Genomic DNA, 24,099 nt, shown 5'->3' on the forward strand with positions numbered 1-24,099 from the left:
TTCGGTCGCAGCTGTCAGGAAGTTGGCGGAATGATACCCTCTTGCATTGGAATGCACGTAAAGCGGTTAGTCCTACTCCTGATCACTATTCGATCAAGTCGAATTGCCATCTCACCGGATTATAAGATTCAAGGAACACAAATTTGTACACTATAATATCTCCTGCGTACCTGACTGATCTCCGTCGAGTTGGGCCGCCATAATCGAAATTCGGCTAGGAGATTTTTCATTTATTAGTTGGTCCTTCGAACATGATACGCGGTACGCCCTATATAATTTATGGGTAGCGTCAACTTGGCTCACCGAGCCAAATCGATTGCATATTCGCCAAATTGGTAGCCATACCTATATTTACTATTAAACTGTGTCCATTAGGAATGCCAGTGGTGCATCGTGCCGAATCACTGCGTGTAGTACAATTGCGTGTACACTAAAATAAATGCGATTCGATTCTAGTCGACGCCGTGCTTTATGCAGTTTCTCTTACTAATAAGATACTTGCTCAATAGAAAGTAGATTAAATATTTACTTATGCAACAAAACAGATTATCCGGAACTGAAAATCATGTGTTCAATAATTTTGAACAGACTTCTATACCTAACACAACCTACAGCCTACCTATGTCCTAATTCATAACAGATGGCTATATCAATTATAATAAAATTTATAACGTTTATTAGAAATAAAAAACACTGTCCTAAGTATATTCACAATCTAATACTACTGGGTAATTTCATATTAAAAGGCATGCCTGCTTGAAACACGATGTAGCTTTCACTTGATTTCACATTGCATTCGGTAATTTTCAAATACCAACAATTTAGTTTACATTTACAATATAAAGTAGGTAGCTAAGATAGGTACATATACCCACGCAATATATCAAATCTATTAAAGATTGAATTATAAAGAGATACTTAATTGAACATAAATTAGACTTTTCCCTTGCGATCTCGCAAATACGTACTTACCTTCTTTTGGCGAACATGTATAGCGCGCAATGGAAAGATGTCTTCTCAGCCTACCTAACGGCTGGAAAGGAAGCAAAGCACACGAGCTAACGGATCATAAAAGTTATAATGTAGTTACTTGTACTTAAGGTGGTAGCTCAAGGTCCATTTTCATACATTTTGTTTCGGCTTTAATCTGGGTAACTAAACAAGTATTGGCAAGTAAAGAATTTAAATTCACGTCTAGTTAGTGATTAGTTCTCGCAGTTGAAGAAAAACGTAAAATAATTAGTAATCATGGATATTTCGGCCTTTAAAATTTAATATGACGAAATTTTAAAGGCAGAAATATCCATGATTATTAATTATTTTTACATTTTTCTTTCAACTGCGAGAACTAATCACTAACTAGACGTGAATTTAAATTCTTTACTTGCCAATACTTGTTTAGTTACCCAGATTAAAGCCGAAACAAAATGTATGAAAATGGACCTTGAGCTACCACCTTAAATAAAAAATGAGTCAATCAAGCAGTAGGTAAGTCGGAACGGTCTTCTCTGCCATTCGTGGTCTATCGATAACAGCGCAATCCTGAGTAACCAGTACCGAGAGGAACCGAAGTTAAATTCATGTCTATTGTAAGTAAGATTTGCAACATTTCAGTAAGTACATATCCTGCATGTAGGAATAGGCGACTAATTATAATAAATAAAGACCACAGAGCCACAGACACGCAGAAAGTGTTATATTATTCACGCCTGTTTTAATTTTTTTATATGTGGAAATAAAATCTCTGGTTTCTATCACAGTAGGCTTGTCGAACCCTTCACATAACTAGACGCACAAAAATCGGCTAAATATGGATGCACTTGTTCCACCTCTGCTTAAATCTTCGGAACAGAGGGGCGAGTTTATGTTTTTTTTTATTCTTCGTTCTTTGTCCCACATCTGTTTAGACTTTTGGAAACTAATTAACAATCTCAGTTTTTTCTGTCTGTATTCGTATAAGAAATAAATTTTCAGGTATAACAAGAAAAAAAATCATGGTGCTTTCATTTTTATTTATACAGAAATAATTCACTGTTCATCCTAAGCTTCTTCATGCAAATAAATACTTTGTGTTAAGAGATTCAAGCAATTATTTTGGCAACCTGAGTACCTAATAGTACCTTATAATATAGCCACTAATACCACTACAATTGATACAGTATATTTTTTAAATGAGTATGTATATTGTGTCATAGTGGGTTACACATTTCATCACAAAAAAAACTTAAATGTATAGAAATTAGTGAGTTGTTATAGAAATTTTAGAATATCAGATTTTTATTAAAAGGGAATTGCTTTTAACGACTCATGTTTAATAAAAATAGTACTGAATTGTTAAATCTTCACAGATCTTTGGTTACACATATTATAGGCCATAATAATTATATTATGTGATGATACAAACTAAAAGTACTTTGTGTGATTAGCCTTCTAAAGCAAGTGCATATTACTATATAATATAATTTTTTAAATCTGCAGGGAGTAATTTTATGAGGCGCACAAATGTTTCTGTTTCAAAAAATATTTATACTGAATAAATAATACTTGATTTGGAATAATTAACAATCATAATTTACAAAAACATATTCATGGCTGTGAAACTAAATCGCAATACTTGTATAAAAGATGTTTTACAATAATAGCAGTACTAACAAATAATTTTACTATGACTTTCCACTTAAATAAGTTAAACATAGTATAAGAATAAAAACAGTAACAACCACAGCCAATCAAGACAATAATCATAATAATAATTGTAACTCTAATTTGGAATGTAAAGTTCACAAAATTAAAAGTATTTTACTAAGAACCACTTAAGCCTAATGTAAAAAAGCTAAGTACTAATGTTGTAATCACAATGAGCTTGCTGCACAAAAATAAGCTGCTTCAGTATTTTCATTCCCACAATTTACTCGGAAGGAGTCAAATCTTTTTCAGGCTCCCCTTCAAACAATATCTGCTGCAGGAGATCATAAATTGGTTCAAATGCCTTTCGACACGCCGAATTGTTTGGAATGAGGTAGTCATGCATATCATGGTGGCTTATGGTGCCATCACTTTGTATAAAACCTTTGTCTATGGATACCATCTCAACCTTATTCATATTTGCTACCTTCTCACGCACAAGTTGATTAATTTTTGAATTTTTCTCCCTTAACATATTGGGATATTGGCCACGTGGCAGAAGACTCTGTAATAAGAGTTATTTTTAGTATGTTATATATATATATATATATATATATATATATATGTTAGACTGCACAATACATTATTTGCTGTATTTTAATTTCCTTAGTCTGATTCAAAAGACATATTCTATGAATTGTCTACTTACAGGTAATACAATATAAGCACTTGGGTGTTTTTCCCTGACTGTTTTAACTATTTCTAAAATACCCTCACATACTTGTTCAGCAGTATGTTCAACATTGTTAGTTCCAACATGCACCACTATTACCTACAAAATTATTAAAAAATGGATTATTGCAATAATAAACCATAACTAATTAAAATAAACCAATATTTCATATAATACCTTAGGGTCTACATGATCCAGTTCTCCATTTTTTATACGCCAAAGAACGTTTTGGGTTTGATCTTTATGAATACTAAAATTAAGGCAGTGTAAAGGTGCAAACCATTGGTTCCACACTTCTGTATGTTCCAACGCTTGCAAAATAGAATCCCCAATAAAAATTACATCTGCATCTTTACCCTTAGCGTCGGACAGGAATCTATTATGCTGAAATAAAAAGTACTTTCTGGCATTTTTGACAGTGTTCTCTACAAACAATCAATAGATTTAAAAAAAATGAAGCTATTATACATTTAACAAATGGGAATAATTTTTTTAATGAAAATAGGAAAATAAGACCACATACGTATAGATCGCTAACGGATTAATGGACAGTGGATACTTACAATACTATTCCACCTTCCATCACCCTCCGTATCTTGTTGAGGTGCTGGGATCGTGCAAGGATGCATGTTTATTAATTTACACTAAAATAAAGTGTATAACCATGTAAAATCTTTTTAAAATATGTTAAAATTAAATACTTTAGCTGTAAAAAGACAATAAAATAGCTTAACTTGGCGGTTTCGATGGTTCATTGGTTTTTTATTGACCCAAAAAGTGGCGATCTGTCAAACATAAAGCCAGCAGTCAGCTCGTCTCAAATGTCAATGTCAACAATTTTTTTTTTCATTCTATAGGTATCAGCTATGGTCAAAGATCACTCTGCCGAATATTTCAGACTAATCTTTTTACATTCAGATTCATATTAGTGAAAAAATAACGATTGTTGATAAGGACACAAAAATTTAAAGATGATTGGAAATTTTAAATTTGTTTAGCTACTTTTGTAGCTATGCATGTTTAAATTTTTGAATCTATCATTCGGCATACCGATTCTACATTTTGCATCTGAAAAACTGGATGTATAAGTCCCGCCAAAAGGTTTGAAAAATAAAAATAAATGTCAAGGCAGATCAATCATCCACGATGAAAAAGCGCGGGAAACTTGGAAATAGGCGGACGTGTTTTTTTTTAATCTTGATAAAAAATAATTAATTTTGTAAATATAAGTTATCAGTAGGGTTAAATTTTCTGTATATTTTGTAGATTAGTGTTTTTTAGTTTAGTTCATCATTTTTGGTAAGTTTTTGCATATATTTAAACTGTAGAATAGTAAGGTCTTATGAATTTGCCGCCTGATCCGGGGGCTTAGTCCCTCCGGCGGGCAACTTTGTCACAATTGAGACTGAAAAGTCACATAATTATGCCTCCGAGTCGGGTATGGAGACAGATGCATCTGCATCAGCCCGGCCTCTAAAAGAAGTCGCCGACATGTATGCAAGCGTTGCAATAAAAGACGTTAAAACACGGCTCATCTGATGATAACCTACATGGCTGTGATTGCGAAGATCTTTCTCAGACTAGTCAACCCCAATCGATTAACAAACTTATTACCTCAGAAACCCCGATTCCCGCGCAAACTGTAGGCAGGAAAGTATATGATGGTTCGGATAGTGCGCCTTTTGTTATTCACGTACAAAAACATATTATTCAGGACAATGACTCTACCACTTTGCATCCACTTTCGTTTGGGAGATTCCTACAACGTAACAATTTTAAAAATATTATTAATGGTAGTGTTAAGAGGATAGGCAGAAATAAAATTTCTTTGGCTTTTTCTACATTTATTGACGCCAACTCTTTTATTACTCATGAAAATCTGTCTAAATTTAATTATAAGGCATTCATTCCGTCTTTTAACGTAACTAGAATGGGTTTAGTGCGTGGTGTGCCAGTAGAGTGGTCTCCGGAAGAGATAATAGAAAATTCATCTGTACCAATTGGTTGTGGACCTATTTTAAAAGTCCGCAGATTAAACTTTAAAACTTTAGTAGACGGCTCTATGGTGTGGAAGCCCTCTCAAACCATTGTATGCACATTTGATGGCCAAGTTCTTCCAAAACGAATTTTTATGTCCTACAATTCAATGCCTGTGGACCTTTATATTTACCCTACTATACAGTGCTTTTATTGCTGTCGGTTTGGGCACACTAAAATACAATGTAGGAGCAAACCAAGGTGTTACAAATGCGGCGATAGCCATACTGGGGACTCTTGTGACAGGGATGAACGTAATGCCAATTGCTGCTTATGCTCAGGTTTTCACTTTGCTACTAGTAAAGTATGTCCTGAGCTCTCAAGGCAGATACAAATAAAAACCTATATGGCCCAGAACTCTGTATCTTATGCAGAAGCCAGTAAATTGCTCCCACCAGTGACTAAATCTTTTGCTGACACCCTTATATCTCAAACTCCCAGAGAAATTGAAACTTCTTCACCTATTACATTCAATCAACATTCTTCAAGTTATAAAAAACTGTTTTTCGCAAACCTCAGCCCCCCAAGAGCCCTTCTAAAGGGTATAATAAGGAAGCCCACAACAATATTTTAAAAGAATTTAGAATTCCTGAGCCCACTAACGGCTGTGCCATCAATGAAGTACTTAAAGACAATACTGTAAAACAATTCAATATCATGGAATTTATTACGGCATTAATTAACCTTTTATCCTCATTTAACATATCACCGTCCAACGCTGCTTCACTTCATAGTCTCATTTCTTCGATATCACCCCAAAATGGACAATCAAGTTCATTTAATCCAATGGAATTGCCGCAGCGCAATAAATAAAAAGTGATATTATTTATTTAATAAATAAATACGAACCTTTAGTTTTTGCCTTGTGTGAAACATGGTTCAAATCAAATAATATATTTAAAATTAATGGTTATACAACAGTAAGAGAGGATAGACCAGATGGATATGGTGGAGTAGCTATACTTGTGAAGGATTCAATTCCTTTCACTGTGGTTTCTCTACCATCACACAGTGAAGAAATCTCAATCATAGCTATAATTATAAATAAAACATGTATTATATCTGTATATATATCTCACCCTTCTCATTCTTCACTTAATGAAATTAACAGTATTCTTTCCACACTTACTAATCCTTATATACTGTTAGGTGATTTTAACTGCCATCACCAGTCATGGGGTAGTTCAACTTCTAACTCCTATGGGGAAGAACTACTCAATATATTTGATACACATAATTTATGTATATTAAATTCTGGTTCCCCACACGTCGCAGTGATCCAAGTCAGAACAATAGCGCAATAGATTTATCTGTCTGCACTCCTAACTTTGCTTCTCGTCTCACTTGGTGCACCCTTCCCTTAACATATGGTAGTGATCATTTCCCTATCAAAATATCTTTTCCATTCCCAATCCCACATTCACAACCTAGAATATCTCACTTAAAACACAAACTTCCACATAGTAAGAGCAGCACTTGGCTAAATTATAAAAATTATGTTGACAATCAGCTATCTTCTCTTCCAATTGTCAATAATGGAAATGAGCAGGATTGTGCAGAAGTATTAGCTAAAATTCTTGTTTCCGCTGCAGATGATGCTTTCCCAGTAAAAATAATCATTCATTTAGGAAGATCCCAATGCCTCCGTGGTGGGACTCGAATGCACAGCTGCAGCTAAAAACGTAAAGAAGCTGAAATAGAATATAGTTTAAATATGACCCAAGAAAACTTCATATACCTCTCTAGTATCATTACACAGACTCGAAAACTCTATAAACTGAAGAAAAGAGAGTTGGCATAATTTTTGCTCTGTCATTTCACCGAATACACCCCTTCAGCTGTTTGGCGTAATATTAGGAGATTCCGGTCTGCATTTTCCGACCACACTACTTCCCGTATCCCGGATAATTTAGCAGGTGAATTTATAGATACATTAGCTCCTCCCTGGGTACCTCAAGAAGTTACTTTACAACCGGTAATTCGTGTGGAATCCAATATAACCTCTGATGACACGTCATTAAAAATCCCTTTCAATATTGAGGAATTGAAAGGTATCCTTTCTAATACTGTAGACTCATCTCCAGGTATCGATGGCATCCCATACTCATTTTTATCTAATGCTAGTCCCACTGTTCATTCTTATTATTTATCTCTTATCAATTCCGTAATGACAACAGGAAACATTCCTCAGATGTGGAAACGTCATGTGGTGTTGCCAATTCTCAAACCTAGTAAAATTCCGTCTGATATTTCATCATATCGTCCTATCGTTCTCAGTCCGGTTCTAATGAAAATAGCAGAGCATCTTATTAAAAAATCGGCTAGAATGGTACATAGAAAATAAAGACTTACTGCCAAAAACTCAATACGGTTTTCGAAAAGGAAAAAGTACATTCGACTGTTTAAGTATTTTTACTACAGATGTTCGTTTATCCTTCTCAAAAATTGCTCGACAGTTGCTGTATTTCTAGATATAAATGGGGCTTATGATAACGTCATATTATCTATCCTGCATAAGAAATTACAATCACTCAGCGTTCCAATAAATCTCTCAAATTTCATAATAAACATTTTACATGATCGTACGGTTAGCATTTCAACTACTCAGCAACAGTTAATTCGACATGTATGGAAAGGGCTTCCGCAAGGCTCGGTACTTAGTCCTTTGTTATACAATATATACACGTACGACTTGGACCGCTCTTTTAATAATGATGTTCAAGTTTTACAATATGCGGACGACTTACTACTATATTATAGTTCCCATTCAGTAGAACACGCTTGTTTAGTTTTAAACTCTGCTCTTCAATCTCTATCGTTATGGCTTCTCCAAAACGGCTTAGATATTTCCACTTCTAAAAGTGCAGCAGTTTTATTTTCCAAAAAAAGGAGTCCCCAAACAATAAACGTTATTTACCGTGATACTCCAATCCCAGTCAAAAATAATTTTAAATATTTAGGCGTAGTCTTGGACTCTAAACTTTCTGGTACTTCACATTGCGACTACGTTGTTAATAAGGTTGAGCGCCACATTAACATGCTAAGATGTTTATCTGGTGTGTGGTGGGGTGCCCACCCCCATTCATTAAAACTTGTTTATAATGCTATAATTAGAAGCATTTTTGATTATGGTTCATTCTTGCTGGAACCAGGTGCAGCTTATTCTTTTAAAAATTAGATAACCTTCAATCAAAATCACTACGCATAATTACAGGGGCAATGAAATCTAGCCCTATTAATGCATTGCAAGTGGAGTGTTGTGAACCTCCACTATGTCACAGGAGGCAATACCTTGCTGATAAATACTTATTTAAAATTATTCAATTTTCCTCCCATCCCCTCTTTCCATTACTGGAAGCTCTGTCTAAATACTATTCCACTATACCTAGTCATCGTTCCCGTAATCCTCCATGCCTAATTATAAGTTATAAAAAAATCTTTTCCATCCCGGCCCCCACTCATCGTTTTAATAAATTCCCGCTCTTCAACAACTGCTACAACTCGTTAATTTTCTCTCCTAGTATAATTTATGACTGTGTTAATAAAACTGCGCCCAATATAAAAATCTCATTCAACGCATTTCTTGAAGAACGTTTTGAGGGCTTCCATTACCTGTACACAGATGCTTCTAAATTTTCATTTTCGGAATGTGTTGGCATTGGTGTTTTTCACTCTCAATACAAGATCGTTCAAAAAATTAAGCTTCCTCCGGAATCATCTGTTTTTACTGGCGAATGTTTTGGAATACTGAAGGCTATAGAATATGTTCTTTTACTTAAATTAAATAAAGCTGTTATCTTTTCCGATTCGCTAAGTGCTCTACAAGCCATCTTTAAATTTCCTTTTAAATATAACGGTATTTTGCCAGTTATTCTCCAAATAAGAGAGTTGGCGCACAAATGTATTTTGAGGGGATACTTATTATATTTTGTATGGATTCCTAGTCATTCTGGAATCCACGGCAACGAAACCGTCGACAAACTAGCTAAGGATGCGGTGCAAAGTGGTGACTTATTTCCATTTAAAAACTACAGTCAAGACTTACAATCATTGCCGAAATTTTTCTACGAGACTCTTGGAAAGAAACATGGTCATCTAGTTGCATAATGAAGGGCCGCTACTACTCCGTCATCCAGCCTCAGATCCCAACGAAACCGTGGTTTTCAGAGTTAAGTTTGACAAGGTCGAGACTTCTATTCTTATTCGTATTAGGCTTGGTCACACTTGTGTCCCTGCTCACCTCGCCAGACTCAATATAGTAAACAGCCCTATGTGCGTTTGTGGATCAGATGTTGGCGACTTAAATCATATTCTGTTTTCTTGCTCTCAATTTGACCGTACATCTATGATTTGCTCCCTTCTAGACCTTTGTATTCCTTTTCCATCTTCTATCCTCTCTTTACTTAGTACAAATAATTTTTCTGTGTATAAATGTATTGCATCATTTTTCATTAAGAACAATATAAAATTGTAATTATTTCATCCTCATCCATCATTAGTGTTATGTTTTTGTAAATTGTATTTTTATTTAATTTTTATTTTATGTAAGGCATAGTTTTTCCTTTTTCCTTTCAAACCCTCCTGATATCCTCTTTTCTAAATTTCTTTACCAGTCTTAATTTTATATCTCAAACTGTTTCCCTACCTTTGTCCTATGCAAAAACCGTCAGCAAAGAAACCTAAAATTGCAATCTCAAGCTGCGCAAGCCAATATTATGAATATTTGCATCAACTTGTCTTTGGCTAAATGCACTAGACGTGCGAAGCCATGAAGAAAAAAAAAAAAAAAAAAAAAAATCATCCACGATCATCTCTTTGTCAATCATAGAAGAGCATTTGTATTTTCCGTATTATTATAATTCTCTCTGAGTTCTATTTTATAATACTACGGAAAAAGCAGATATCTTATCTTGAATATTCTTAAAATATTACGTATATAATATAAATTCGCATCTAATATTCATTATTGATATCTACTTAACTACTACCTACACAGCGTTTCCATCGATTGTTTCAGGATATATAATTTTACAGTGGTTTCATACTTTTGACTACACAAATTATAACCGTGCTGTGTAAGATTCATAAAGTTTGGTAAATTTATCTTTCTCTTTGTAATTACTCCGAAAAGGAATAATTATAATACATACCGAAAAATCACTTTTTGGATTTCACAATGGAAGTTGATGGCGATGCGCTGGCAGTAATAGAATGTAGACACAAAAAGGAAAAAAAAGAGGTACAAGCTAAAATTCAAGCTCTGAAGAAAGCTGCAAAAAACGATAAGACAAAGAAGAAAGACCTTGTTGCCGAAGTGGCTAGGCTAGAATCTGAACTTGAAGAGCGTCATAAACATGAAATAGAATGTGCCCAAACAGAGGTGCTTGTGAATGACACAGATGAGATAACAGAAACTGAGCCAGTAAAGTTCAAAGTTTCAAAAGCTCAAAGAAGGAGGGATAAGAAATCGCAACATGCAAAAGAACGAGAAGAAGAAATAAAACAGCAAGAAAAGGAAAATGTTCACGGCCCTAGGAATATGGAAATGCAATCTCTAAACACTAAGTTAAAAGAGAAAAAGTTGAAGATATTCCATATTCCTTCAGATGGTGATTGTTTGTACAAAGCTATTGCTCATCAACTGGAACTTAAAAAAAATCAAGTGCTTTCTGTAGATGAATTGAGAAAAAATGTTTCTAACTACATTAGGCAGAATAAGGATGATTTTATCCCATTCATGAGCCACCCAGATACATGTGATATGCTCACTGAAGCTGAATTTGAACAATATTGTGATAAAATAACTGAAACTAAAGTCTGGGGTGGTCAATTAGAAATTAGAGCACTTTCAAACTCATTAAAATGTCCAATAAATGTGATACAAGCTACGGGTCCTGAATGCATTGAACAAGGAGCAGAGTTTGACAATCCTCCCTTAGTAATCACCTATCATAGGCATATGTACAGTTTAGGGGAACATTATAACTCAACTTGTGTTATTGAAGCTGAAAGTGCCTAAATAAATATATGTTTTGGGTTTAATTAAGGAATACAATGCATTTTCATTTAATTAAATTTATTGCATCACTACAACTGTAAGTATCTGAAAAGATGATGAAATATTGGAAAGATGTTGGAATAAACCCAGGTTATGTAATTTTCTTCACTAAAAGGAACATAGGTTTTTTGAATATTGTCTAAAATAATAGTATGTAAACAAAACAATAAGATTGTACATTGTACTTATATCATTTATTTTCAATTATGTATTAGGTATGTTCTAAAATTGGTGCTAAAGAAACATTACCTAAAATTCAAACTACATTATATATCTAACTGAGATTAATTACTAATGTACTTGGATTAAAGGACCAAAATATTTGAAACTAGGCAGTTTTAGTGTCAAATTACAATGTCATAATAATTTTGCACAGTTTTCAAGATAATGAAACGATTATAAACTCAAACCCTTAAAATCGTGTTTAAAAAAACAATGTTGCTGTTGTAACTCTTGCACATAAACCTATCTATGTATAGAAGGTACAAGAACAATAAATAAAACAAAGTGGTAGTTATATTAAATCTTTTGTTTCAATATCTCTTACAAGTACATTGCAACATAGACACAGAAATTGGAACTGTTGAAATGTTTTTGATTGCTCAATATGAGATACAACATTTTAAATTTAAACAAATATATAGTACTTCGGTAATATTGAGCTAATTATCATACTTACATAAATAATAATAGTGCTTACATTCATTGAGAATACATGTATATCTGACCTTAACTATAACTTATGACATTGATAACATCAACAAACATAATTATATCTGTTTAAGTATTTATTTTGTTCATTTTAGTCAATAAGAGTTAACCATAACTAATATATTTGAGTTTATTAAATTATTGTGTTTGTACCTACTGTTGTTTATTTTCTCTATACTCTACATGTCACAATGTCCTAACTCCTAAATATACTTTCCAAATGCTGCCAATAACAAAACAAAGAAATTTAGCTTATTACAGAAGACACGCAAATTATTATTTTTTTATGCACACATGTATGTATATTAGTAGTTTATAAGTAGGTAATGATGTATGTGCTCCATTCTTCACAAAAAGCAATATAGGTGTTTGAAGTTCTGGTTTTTTGTTTAGATTAGCAATATTAATCTAATACTAAAGAGGATACAAATAATTAAGGAATGATGTAGTAAATTATAGCCAATTAAAAATGTATTCTGTCTCAAGACCAATAAGTTTATTGGAAGTGAAATTAGGTAAGTATTATTTCCCAAAAAAAAACTTAAAAAAATAATTAAATCCCCATTGAAATCAAATCAGTATTTTTTGAGAAAATCCCTGACACAAACATAATATGGGTTGAATACAGATCCACCTTTTCGCATAATAACAAAGAATCAAACATAACTTTGAATTTAATCAAAATAATTTATTTTTAGCAGTTATACATTAAAAACAAAAAGTCCACACACTGGTATTTCATAAAATTCTGTGATTGTCTATACGCCGTTTTGTGTCGTGGCTCCGTCTGCTGCGTTTTCTTCAGTGTTGTGCTTGTTGGGATCATCTGGTTTCATCGCTGGGAAGAGCAATACTTCCTGCAAAATGAAAACAAAGAAATTTAAATTTTAAAACCTTTGAAGCCACAAGTAATTTTTATTATTAACAAGTATAGGGATAGTAAGCAACTGAGGCTTATTTGACTTTTAACATAATTAAGATCATTTTTTCATATAAACAAATGTCTTAGAAAAAAAAAATCTATTTATAAATTATGATGAAAATCATGCTTAAGAATTTGAGAATCATATTTAAAATCATTTTTTTTTTCGGAAATACCGAAATGTCTAGCGAAATATACATAGTAATTTAGATAATATTAAACTAATTTTCAGTTTACAATGCAATTATTCCATTATAAATTATGTTTGCTAACTCTACTTACCTTAATGTTATTGGAATCAGTTAAGAACATTGTAAGTCTATCAACACCTAAACCCCATCCTGCCGTTGGAGGTAATCCGTATTCGAGAGCCGTGCAGAACGCCTCGTCAGTCGGCGGAGTCTCGTCGTCACCCGCTGCACGATCCTTTGCCTGTTGTTCAAACCGTTCTCGCTGCGTGGCTGGGTCGTTCAACTCGGTATATGCATTGCAGATCTCTTTCTTCATAACAAATAGCTCAAACCTGTAAATATCAAGAAGTACATTACCAAAATGATTGCCTTGGTGTTGTAGTTATACTACATGCGCGATACGGCACCGATCTGAGATCCTGAGGTCGAATCCCGAGCCGGGCAGTGATATTTGGGTTTTCCTGGCTTGTTCCCGTCACATCATGGGACGGAACACACTAGGGTTCCCTGATTGCGTCTCTGCACACGCCTTCGGGGATATATACGTGATGTGAGTGGGTGTAAATTATCAAAAGCTAGGGTAACAATTCTTTTTGGATCCACATATAATGTATTAGTAATGAAATATTCGTAAGATTAATCGGCCTATATATCCGTCGTTAAAATAATTGCATTATTGAAGGTCCACCGTCACAAGAAATGGCGAATGACGGATCGGCACAATATAAAGCATGCAGCCCTGTGTGTCGGTATGATTATTACTACTCCATTCTCCATATTTAAATAAATCTTTCAATAACCAACAAACTGAGTACCTACCTTTCCGTCAATCCTGGTATGTCTCGATGGTATTTAGATAAAGGACTCATTATCTGAGGGTGATCTAAAATAAATGTTGGATTGATACATTTATCTTCAAGGAACTCGCCTACTAGCTTGTCTAGAAGTCGAGCTGTTGTTCTAGGTGGTGGACATTCAACCTACGAAAATATTTTTTAAGTTACAATAATTTTAAACACTGTATTAAATATTATATCAATTTGAATTTAGTAATCTTTAAAAAATACTAAAAATAAGGTTACCTCGTGTTTCTCACAAAGCTGACTAAGTAGAGCATTAGCTTCGGGCGAATCAAGTTTGTCAGAGGGTGGGAGCTTGGTGTTCAATACTTTTTCTAAAGTAGCGATCATAGGCACTCGCGCAAATGGAGGCGTAAAGTCAACTTCCACTTCTTCGCCGTCAGGGCCGTCTGGGTGGTATTTAACCTAAAAATGTTTCGAAAATTTTGAAATATTACATAAATACTCAGATCTAAAACCAAAATTATAATTCAAAGTAGGGAAGCAAAAGTACATCTTCATACAATGTTAATGTTAGTTTATAATGGCGCTCAAAAACTACTATTTTTTTTTTTAATTCTTTCACTAATACGTAGCTACATTAGCTCTAACTGTTATAGAGTATTTTTTATCTGGGGAATAATCATTAACACAGACGGAGCCACAACAGCTAGTAATAATTAAACAGGTAAATCTCATTTTTCATAAGTATAGAGTATAGAGTATAGAACTAACAAGCGGCGATAGCCTAGTTGGGTGTGGAACGGACTGCCGAGACGAATGTCCGCAGGTTTAAATCCCAAGGGCACACACCTCTGACTTTTCTAAAAAATCATGTGTGTATTCTTTGTGAATTTATCGTTCGCTTTAACGGTGAAGGAAAACATCGTGAGGAAACCTGCACATCTGAGAAGTTCTCTATAGAAATTTCGAAAGTGTGTGAAGTCTACCAATCCGCACTAGGCCAGCGTGGTGGACTAAGGCCTAAACCCTCTCAGTAGTAGAGGAGGCCCGTGCTCAGCAGTGGGCAAGTATATAATACAGGGCTGATATTATATATAGAACTAACCCTATTGTAGGTTACTTTTGGCTTAGTTCTATACTCACTACCTAAGATGTTTTTATTACATAGATGCGTTGTTCGAGCTCAATACTGGCAAGACGAAAGTAAGGTAATTGCCCGACATTCACTTAGTCAACCTCCAACCACTGTCGCCGCTAGTCGGCTTACTAATTCTTGTATTTTTTAAAATAAAATGCCTTCCTGTGTTTTTATACGATATATACATTATACTCCAACTGTGAATGAAAAAAACGTTTCATTTCATACGTTAGTAATAGGTATACACTATTTAACTTATTTTTTTACTAATAAATGCATTTTATTCGACTGTCATGGCGACGGGGCGGTCGACGCTCGGGCTCATTCGGGCCCACTCGGGCACACTCGGGCCGTATCAATGCGAACCGCTAGGGCTGTGACAATAGTAAATACTGTGCTGTTTTTATGTGCAATTTTGTTAGTGCATGATGCATCTATTTGTAATATGTCATTGCTTACTACATACAAAACTAATTCTCACCTTGTATGTCCCGTGGATACTCTTCACCATTCCTGATAACATTGTTTCAGTAATGGTAATAAGATCATTATAATCAGCATATGCCATATAAAATTCACATGTTGTGAATTCTGGGTTGTGCGTCAAATCAATTCCTTCATTTCGGAACTGCCTCCCAATTTCATAAACTCTGTCTAAACCCCCAACAACCAACATTTTGTGGTATAACTCAGGGGCTATCCTCATGTACAGGTCCATGTTGAGGTCATTGTGATGTGTGATGAAAGGTTTGGCTGTTGCACCTCCAGGGATCATGTTCATCATTGGAGTTTCAATTTCTAAGAATCCCATGTTGTCTAAGAAGCGCCTTACATAAGCAATTATCTTTGCTCTTGTGTAGAAAGTTTGTCTTACCTGTTGAATAGATAAAAATATATATAATGCAATCAAATATAGTAGCAATGATTATGGTGCCATTGTCTGTACGGAAATGACACTGTCAATAATATCTAATGCTACCCATAATAATTATAAATCAATTATGTTGATAATCTTATATAATTTATACATCTTATATAATTTAAAAATTCCATACTATGAAAAATGCATAACACTTCTTGAAAGCCTAATATTATATTATCTGGTTCACATAAAATAAAAAAATAGGTTCAAATCAGGAATGTGGTGTTGCTTTTTTTTATATAATATTATTAATCTCCTTCCATTCTCATAAACTGGCAGGCAATGACCATTAAAGTGTATACAAACCTTGTCATTCAAAATGAGGTCAAGATACCTCTTTCTAAACCTAGTTTCTTTATCTTTAAGTCCGAAATGTAAGTGTGGCAGCATGTGTAGACACGGTGAAAGTAATTTAATAGTTTTAGGTACAACAGAAAGTTCCCCCTTCTTTGTCTTTCCAGGATGACCAACACAACCTATAATGTCACCTCTTCTTAATTTATCAGTGTCCACTATAAACTTATCTTCAGATTCATACATTTTGGCATTGGCCATGACCTAAAAATAGTAAATAATATAAATAAAAAAACCACAAACATAACACACACATTGGAAGCAGGGAAATAGATGGTAAACCAAATGTATTATGTACACATTGGTGTAGCTACAGATTTTCTCTAGGGGGGTGGGGTGGAGGTTTAGGGGATTTGCAGCTGATCAGAACAAAAAAAAATAATTCTGATGTATAAGTATTTTTTGTGTCATTGGGATGTTACTAAAATTAAAATGAATAATTATTCATCTTTTTAAAAACCAATTGACAAAAATCAACAGGTAAATAATGAGTGAAGTTTGTGAATCATGGTGGGAATGTTGGGAGATATATTGACAGTGGGTTTGATAAAGGCATAAAAATGTTAAATATTTTAAAAAATATTTCTAGTAACAAAACATGAATATTAACAAATTGGCCATCTTTTAAGAAGTTTTGCCTTATGGGTTGATGTGACACAATTTTTAAAAATTTCATAGTGATTTTTTTTTTAACTATGTAAATCTAACTATAATAAAAAAAATAGGAGGATTAAACTTTGGTTATCATTATTTAATTTCAGAGATGAATTAAATATATTAAAGGCTTAAAAAATTTATATAACTACATGATGCTTATGGCTTCACCCATATGAAAAAGCTTTTTCTCTATATAAAAGTCCTTAGACCACCATAGTGAATTGAAGCACCACCTATGCAATGGCAGCATTGTTTATTTAAAAAAAAATATTAGAATATATATTTGTTTCCAAGGGAGAAAATTACAGGGTTAACAAGTATGAGTTAATCTAGAACAAGGACTATAGGCATGCAAAATTTCAACCCAATCTTTTCAGCTATTTCTGTGTTTAATATTATCAAACATATAAACTTTCGCATTGATATTAGTAAGAAATGAGACAAGATTAAGAAATATGTTACAAATAAACATACCTGGATTTTAACTCCTTCAGCTCTTAAGTCATAGAATATGAGCTTGGCCCCAGACTCTCGAATAGAATGCACTCTGCCAGCAACAGACAGGGTCACATTTTCTAATACTTCGCCACTATTTAAGTTGTTGTACTTTTCAATGAATTCTTCTAAAGAGGTTGTAACATTGAACTTGTGAGGATATGGATGGTCATCTTTAGATCCCTCCTTAAGCGCCGCCACTGCAGCTGTACGCAGCTTGTAATATTCATTTGGACTAATTTCCTCCTCCTGTTTCGACGCTTTTTTTTCTGTTGCGGCAACAGGCGGTACTTTCTCCGCTTTTTCAGCCTTCTCTTTTAATTTCTGTTCGGCTTTGAGGCGCCGTTTTAATTCACTACAAAAATAGTAAATAATAACATTTAAATATATTTTCTAAAATTATAAATAAGGACACCACCCACCACTTAGGTATGACGACCGAAATATTCGTGCGTCTGTTGAGGAGGCCCTTCAAAGGTAGGGTTGAAAAATTCTTCAAGGCATTCATAATCACTGTGTTACACAATACTCACTTCTTAGATATTTTTTCACTGGAACTATCTGCCATATCGTTAGATGATACTTTGCTAACGTTATAGGGATAATCTAATCTAAAATGTGGCTAACCTAAAAATTCACCGACATGAATAAATGTTAAAATGACACGTCAAAAGCAGAGATGCCAATTTCCGCAATTTCCGTCAAATTGTGAACTTTTTATCTGTAAGGAGAATATTTGAGACAAAATGTTTACGAAGAACCTATGATGGGAATCACCCTTTCAAATCTCCAATCTTTAAACTCGTCATATTAATCGCAATGATAAAAAATCTATCCATGCCCATAGTCCTTTTGGCTTAGATAATATACAAGCAAAGGACACAAGTCGTATGATATTTTCTCTTTGGCAAATTATAATCAAATAGTGTGCGTAAAATAGACAAGTATTTGTGATTTATTTATATCTGCGTTCATAACGAAACAAAACGAAAATGTCTATTTCACTATCTTTAAAGTGGTTACTTACTTGGGTTAAAAGTGACAGCTGATGTTTTAGTTCGCGCCAAGAAACATAATATGGACCGTCGTTTCTAGATTGTCCAAAACTTTGAGAATCGCTCTTTCTTAGAATGTCTTATTTTGAGATTTCATAAATTACTTGGGGATTATTACAAATGTGCTATCTGGCATCACTAGTGAAAACTAGAGTTGAGATTAGTTAATATCTCAGAACAATGCGTGTTCTTATTCTGAGGTATCCCTTCATGAACAAAGATGTTTTTTGTAGCGTGGTACTAAAAATATTTTTTTTTATGTTTGCGTCGAAAGGACTTGGAATTCATGGAAAGAAATAAATTATAAAGCAAAATGCAAATAAATAAGGAAAGTGTGAGTCTTAATGCCTAATTTGAAAATAGATACATAAACTCGGTCTTATGCTTTAGTTTCTTTGATGGAGCAAATGAAATATTTTTTCACAATCGTACCAAGAGACGAGAATGTCACCTTAATTTTGTATACATTATAATATATTTTAAAATCTGGCAATATTGATATTGAATTGACATCACAGCTGTTCGTTTCGTGTGGTCTGACTTGCTAGGGAAAATTGTACTAATTTATCTGAAAGTGAGTTATATTTAGTTCTATTTGCGGATTTACCATCGATATAAGTAAAATAAAACATCTAATTGTATTTTTTTAAGTTTAGCGACTTTACGCCAGGTTGGCAATGGTTTTATAATTTGTCAAATTTCGTTTCTCGCATTCCCGTGAATATCGAAGTAAGTACATTAAAATGTTATGCTCGTAAAATACAGTAGTGCCTATTTTGTCATTGTTTACAGGCATAATCTTATGTAGACAGTATTGCTCAGGTAATCTGACCAAAATATCGAAGTACTATGCCTCTTTTTGGTAAGTCTCAGAAAAGCCCAGCGGAGCTTGTGAGATCATTAAAAGATGCTGTTACAGCTTTAGAAAGGGGCGATAAAAAGGCTGAAAAAGCTCAGGAAGATGTGAGCAAAAATTTGGTGAGTAAATTTATAATGGAAAAACATCTTTGATTGTTTGTGACAGCATTATTAAATGAGTATGTTTTGATGTGAACAGGTTTTGATAAAGAATATGCTATATGGTACATCGGACGCAGAACCACAGACAGATATTATTGTCGCACAGTTGGCCCAGGAATTGTATAACACCAATTTACTGCTGCTTTTGATACAGGTATGCTATTGATGTCAAGTGTTAGACATAGATATTATTCATTGTAATATTTATCTCATCATTATGATATTGTCATATAGCTGTACACTGGTAATATTCTTATATTTTTACTAGTAACATTGGCATTACTTGATGTTGTTATATGTCAGCCTTGACAAATTACATGTATATTGTGATGACTTTGTTCTTTATCTATATTGAAATATGAAAATTAGCATTTATATCAGACAAATCTAGTTATTTAGAGATATTTTTATGGTCTGAAGTAATCTATTATGATTGTATTGAGGTGCAAAAATTAATTTAGTATAAATAAATCATATATATTCTTTATTTTTTAAACTAAAATATATTAAAACACTAATATTTTATCTTTATATCCACAGAATCTAAATAGAATTGATTTTGAAGGCAAGAAGGATGTTGCACAAGTGTTTAATAATGTGCTTCGACGTCAAATTGGTACGAGGTCCCCAACAGTGGAATACATTTGCACCAAACCCGAAATTCTCTTTACTTTGATGTCTGGGTGAGTGTTTTTAATTAATGTTTTACGAAATTTACAGTTTCTATTCTTTGAGCAGAAGTGTCAAACTTCTGAAATATAATACATTTATGATTCACTGGGACAATCTGGTATAAAATTACTTAATGACAAGAATAGAAAAAATCATATGTAAATAAATATATAGCTTGTTTTCAAATCTTTATTCATTCAGAACACTAAATGTTTATTATAAAATTACCTTATGTTGAGTCAATACAGGCAAGAATTCACTCATTCTGAATCATGTGGCTAACTTTACCAAGAAATAAATTTTTTATTATTATTTACATAAAATTGGCACAAATGACTTAATGAACTGTCATGTATGTTGGTGCATGTTGTTGGTTTGGATACAAAGTGACACATGGTGTTTGTATACTCTTAGTAACAAACTTGTATTGTACTGTTGGGAGTATTTATAATTATTTTATTCAAACAATTGTTTAATGTTATGTGGCTTGTTTAAAAACTGTCCAAATTAATGCTTAGAAAATGTATAATTTTATAGTTCTATTGTCTTCTTCTTCTTTTATATTATGGCTTCCACTGTTTATTTATCAATGATTTTGTTAATGTTGAGTAATAATAGCAGAAACAAAACAAAAAGAGACTATAGAATGGGATCAACATTTTTATAATCAGTTCTATTGTCTTTACCTGTAAAATTTATGGTAACAGTAGCAGCAATGGTTATGTTAACATTTACTCAAAACATTACACTACCAGCTTGTCTTAGTTAATAACTTCCATAAATGAGAAATTATTCAATTTTCAACGACTACATACATAGTTCTCATATCACTTATTAAAATAACTTAATATTACGGAAATTATAATATAATTTTCGTAATATTAAGTTTTCGTATTATACTATAATTAAAAAAAATAAGCTTATATTTTTTAAAATATATTATAGATAAAAAAAATCGTAAAAATATTAGTTTTTTAATATTGTTGTAAATGTTTTTAAGATTATTATTCATAACTTACTTTTCAGCTATGAACATCAAGAGATAGCATCCAATTGTGGGACTATGCTCCGAGAATGTGCAAGATATGAGGCCTTGGCCAAGATAATGTTGTATTCAGATGATTTTTACAATTTCTTCCGTTATGTAGAAGTATCCACTTTTGATATTGCCTCAGATGCCTTTTCTACTTTTAAGGTTTGTATTAATTAAGTTCTGTAAAGCACTGTGCTCGTCCAACATTATCTTCAACAACTTTTCATATTAGTATATTGTTATTTTGTTTGATAGCACATGATGTGATGTGATCTGTATTATTCACTAATATGCACTATTTAGAAGTATCACAGTTTGAGTTTAGGCTTTAAAGGAGACAGGCATTAGAAGGGCGAAGAGGTTCTTTGGGTGTCCAGTAAAATATGTCACCATGACAAATACCATAGTCAGAAGCGACTAAATAACCAATCTATGACGAAACAGTGGGATTTGGTTGAACCAAATAGATCAGAATTTCCGGCTTTCGCGGTGTCTCTTGTTGGCTATCAATATACAACATTATATTATAATATTGTGAAATTGTATTAATCAGCATCAAATGAGACATTGTTCAACTGTTCTTCAAACATACCATTGTAACAATCTCCAGGTCTAGAATGTTAAGTGACATGCATAAATAAAATTTAATTTTTTTCTTGCCATAATAAAATACCAAGCACAAAATACAATCTTTTTAAGTATCGGAAGTTGCAGCCCATTCCCTTACACTACAGATATACAATTGGAATGCTATTTCATAGCCCATAAGCATGCTAACTTCCACTTGTACATGGTACATATCATAAATGATGATTCCTGTTTAAAACTTAAATATGTTTATCTGTTTTTTTTGGCCAAGAGTTTGTTATTTGATCTAACTGAAAATGATTGATAAATTTTCTGTGTGAATAAAGGTAAAAGCGTAAACAACTTGATTTCACAGAACTTTTATATTTGCAGGAATTGCTAACAAGACACAAAATGTTATGCGCCGAGTTTTTAGAAGCGAATTACGATAAAGTGTTCAGTCATTACCAACGGTTGTTAAACTCTGAAAACTATGTGACGCGACGGCAGAGCCTGAAGCTACTGGGGGAGCTGCTGCTGGACCGCCACAACTTCTCCATCATGACGCGCTACATCACCAACCCGGACAACCTCAAGCTCATGATGAACATGCTCAAGGAGAAATCACGTAATATACAATTCGAGGCTTTCCATGTTTTTAAGGTATTTTATTTTTAACAATAACAATTTTGGAATACTTTTTTTTTATATTTATGTCAGTTTTTAATTACCATATTTATTGTCTATTCAAGTCCATTGATGGCCGTGTGCAAATTGTAAATCTGAGTCTTTCATATAAGTACAATTTTTAATGATATATGAATATCTAATAAATTTATTTTGCCAGAAACTTTATAAGGATTTAGTGGAGCACATAGTACCTAAGTGGTGTTGGTGCAGTTGGTGATGTGTATTGAATTGTTGCAGGTATTTGTAGCCAATCCAAACAAACCAAAACCAATATTGGACATCTTGCTAAGGAATCAAGACAAACTGGTAGACTTCCTCACCAAGTTCCACACCGATCGTTCGGAGGACGAACAGTTTAACGATGAAAAGGCTTATCTCATAAAGCAAATCAAAGAGCTCAAGCCCTTGGAACACTAACACTTATTGCATTTCATTAACTCGCCACTTCCTCCTGAGAAAGAAGTTAGTTATAGATGCTATTATATTTAAATGCTTCTAAGTCACCAGAGGTGTTGTGCGGCGCTGCAAACACAAGGTTCAGTCAAACATCGGAAATCTAAATAGGTTTTACATTGTCTGTGATGAATCAGGGAAAGTATATTTGTGCTACGAGCAAATTAACATTTTTAATAAAAACAATCGTAGGTATTAGTGTAACTTATGGTTTGACTTATATCTTTTGTAAGTTGTTAAAACCATTTTTAGTTTTATGACGAGTTTAGTGACAGTTCTGAAGTCACAATCGAATTACATTATTATAATTATTAATTTGTCACATTTGCCTGCGATTTCATACGTTTAGAAATATCCATCCAATTAGTTCTTGAATATTTAATATGACTAAATAGAACATGTGTCGGAAGTTCTTTAAAGTTTGTATTGGAGATTTGTATATATGACTTTTAATAATTGGTGTTTTTTAAACATTTTTTTGTATTCCAATATCAGAACTATTTAAATTGTTGAACATGAAGGAAAGTATATTTTATATTATATATTTATATAATTATCAGTATTGGTTTACATTACATAGTAAAAGTAATAATTACTGCAGCAGTTTACTTTCTATGCATCAATATTTTGAAGCAGAGAATTTATTTTTTTAAACGCTTGATAGTAATTCACGTGTTATTATTATTACCTTTCGAAAATATAAACAAGTATATTTGATTAAAGATTATAATTAAATAGCCATATAAGTTGTCCAAATTACTCTGTCATTATTTTATTACCTACAATGATTTCGTGTCAGCATCATTGCAACTGCATCCTATAGAAACTGAATAAATATGATATTTATATCATTTTATTGTATTATTTTTGTTTACCTAAATGTTTGTGACCGCATTAGTACAGCGCTAAAATATAGGCTCGTTAAGGTTTAATAAGATTAACCGCTGAATCACCGACATATAA

At 33.1% G+C, this 24,099-nt stretch overlaps 4 protein-coding genes across 9 annotated transcripts; 2 read left to right on the forward strand and 2 right to left on the reverse strand.

Moving 5' to 3' along the window:
- Positions 1-1,992: 1,992 nt before the first annotated feature.
- Positions 1,993-4,177, reverse strand: LOC115451293 (platelet-activating factor acetylhydrolase IB subunit beta homolog). 2 transcript variants are annotated; one of them, XM_030179574.2, is made up of 4 exons: positions 3,922-4,173; positions 3,536-3,742; positions 3,335-3,457; positions 1,993-3,190 (listed from the first exon to the last, which is right to left on the reverse strand). In XM_030179574.2, the coding sequence occupies exons 1-4, from the start codon at positions 3,985-3,987 to the stop codon at positions 2,909-2,911; spliced, it is 678 nt and encodes a 225-aa protein (XP_030035434.1). In that variant the 5' UTR covers positions 3,988-4,173; the 3' UTR covers positions 1,993-2,908. The 2 variants fall into 2 exon arrangements, with proteins under 2 accessions (XP_030035434.1, XP_030035435.1); XM_030179575.2 differs by lacking the exon at positions 3,335-3,457 and having other exon boundaries at positions 3,922-4,177.
- A 6,016-nt stretch (positions 4,178-10,193) lies between these two features.
- LOC115451294 (deubiquitinase OTUD6B) lies at positions 10,194-11,445 on the forward strand. 2 transcript variants are annotated; one of them, XM_037441652.1, is made up of 2 exons: positions 10,194-10,242; positions 10,413-11,445. In XM_037441652.1, the coding sequence occupies exon 2, from the start codon at positions 10,572-10,574 to the stop codon at positions 11,412-11,414; it is 843 nt and encodes a 280-aa protein (XP_037297549.1). In that variant the 5' UTR covers positions 10,194-10,242; positions 10,413-10,571; the 3' UTR covers positions 11,415-11,445. The 2 variants fall into 2 exon arrangements, with proteins under 2 accessions (XP_037297549.1, XP_037297550.1); XM_037441653.1 differs by having other exon boundaries at positions 10,210-10,233.
- A 1,375-nt stretch (positions 11,446-12,820) lies between these two features.
- On the reverse strand, positions 12,821-18,432 carry LOC115451290 (lysine--tRNA ligase). Of its 2 annotated transcripts, none has more exons than XM_030179570.2 (8): positions 18,180-18,432; positions 17,626-18,001; positions 16,447-16,698; positions 15,700-16,092; positions 14,360-14,542; positions 14,097-14,257; positions 13,369-13,609; positions 12,821-13,021 (listed from the first exon to the last, which is right to left on the reverse strand). In XM_030179570.2, exons 1-8 carry the CDS (start codon positions 18,212-18,214, stop codon positions 12,923-12,925), a joined length of 1,740 nt encoding a protein of 579 aa, XP_030035430.1. In that variant the 5' UTR covers positions 18,215-18,432; the 3' UTR covers positions 12,821-12,922. The 2 variants fall into 2 exon arrangements, with proteins under 2 accessions (XP_030035430.1, XP_030035429.1); XM_030179569.2 differs by having other exon boundaries at positions 18,069-18,300.
- A 733-nt stretch (positions 18,433-19,165) lies between these two features.
- Positions 19,166-23,987, forward strand: LOC115451292 (protein Mo25). 3 transcript variants are annotated; one of them, XM_030179572.2, is made up of 7 exons: positions 19,166-19,275; positions 19,494-19,679; positions 19,759-19,875; positions 20,262-20,404; positions 21,420-21,588; positions 22,387-22,656; positions 22,921-23,987. In XM_030179572.2, the coding sequence occupies exons 2-7, from the start codon at positions 19,551-19,553 to the stop codon at positions 23,098-23,100; spliced, it is 1,008 nt and encodes a 335-aa protein (XP_030035432.1). In that variant the 5' UTR covers positions 19,166-19,275; positions 19,494-19,550; the 3' UTR covers positions 23,101-23,987. The 3 variants fall into 3 exon arrangements, with proteins under 3 accessions (XP_030035432.1, XP_037297548.1, XP_030035433.1); XM_037441651.1 differs by having other exon boundaries at positions 19,225-19,371; XM_030179573.2 differs by having other exon boundaries at positions 19,238-19,430.
- The last annotated feature ends 112 nt before the right edge of the window (positions 23,988-24,099 follow it).

The sequence above is a fragment of the Manduca sexta genome, chromosome 23 (genome assembly GCF_014839805.1).
Source record: "Manduca sexta isolate Smith_Timp_Sample1 chromosome 23, JHU_Msex_v1.0, whole genome shotgun sequence".
In the NCBI taxonomy this organism is placed as follows: domain Eukaryota; kingdom Metazoa; phylum Arthropoda; class Insecta; order Lepidoptera; family Sphingidae; genus Manduca; species Manduca sexta.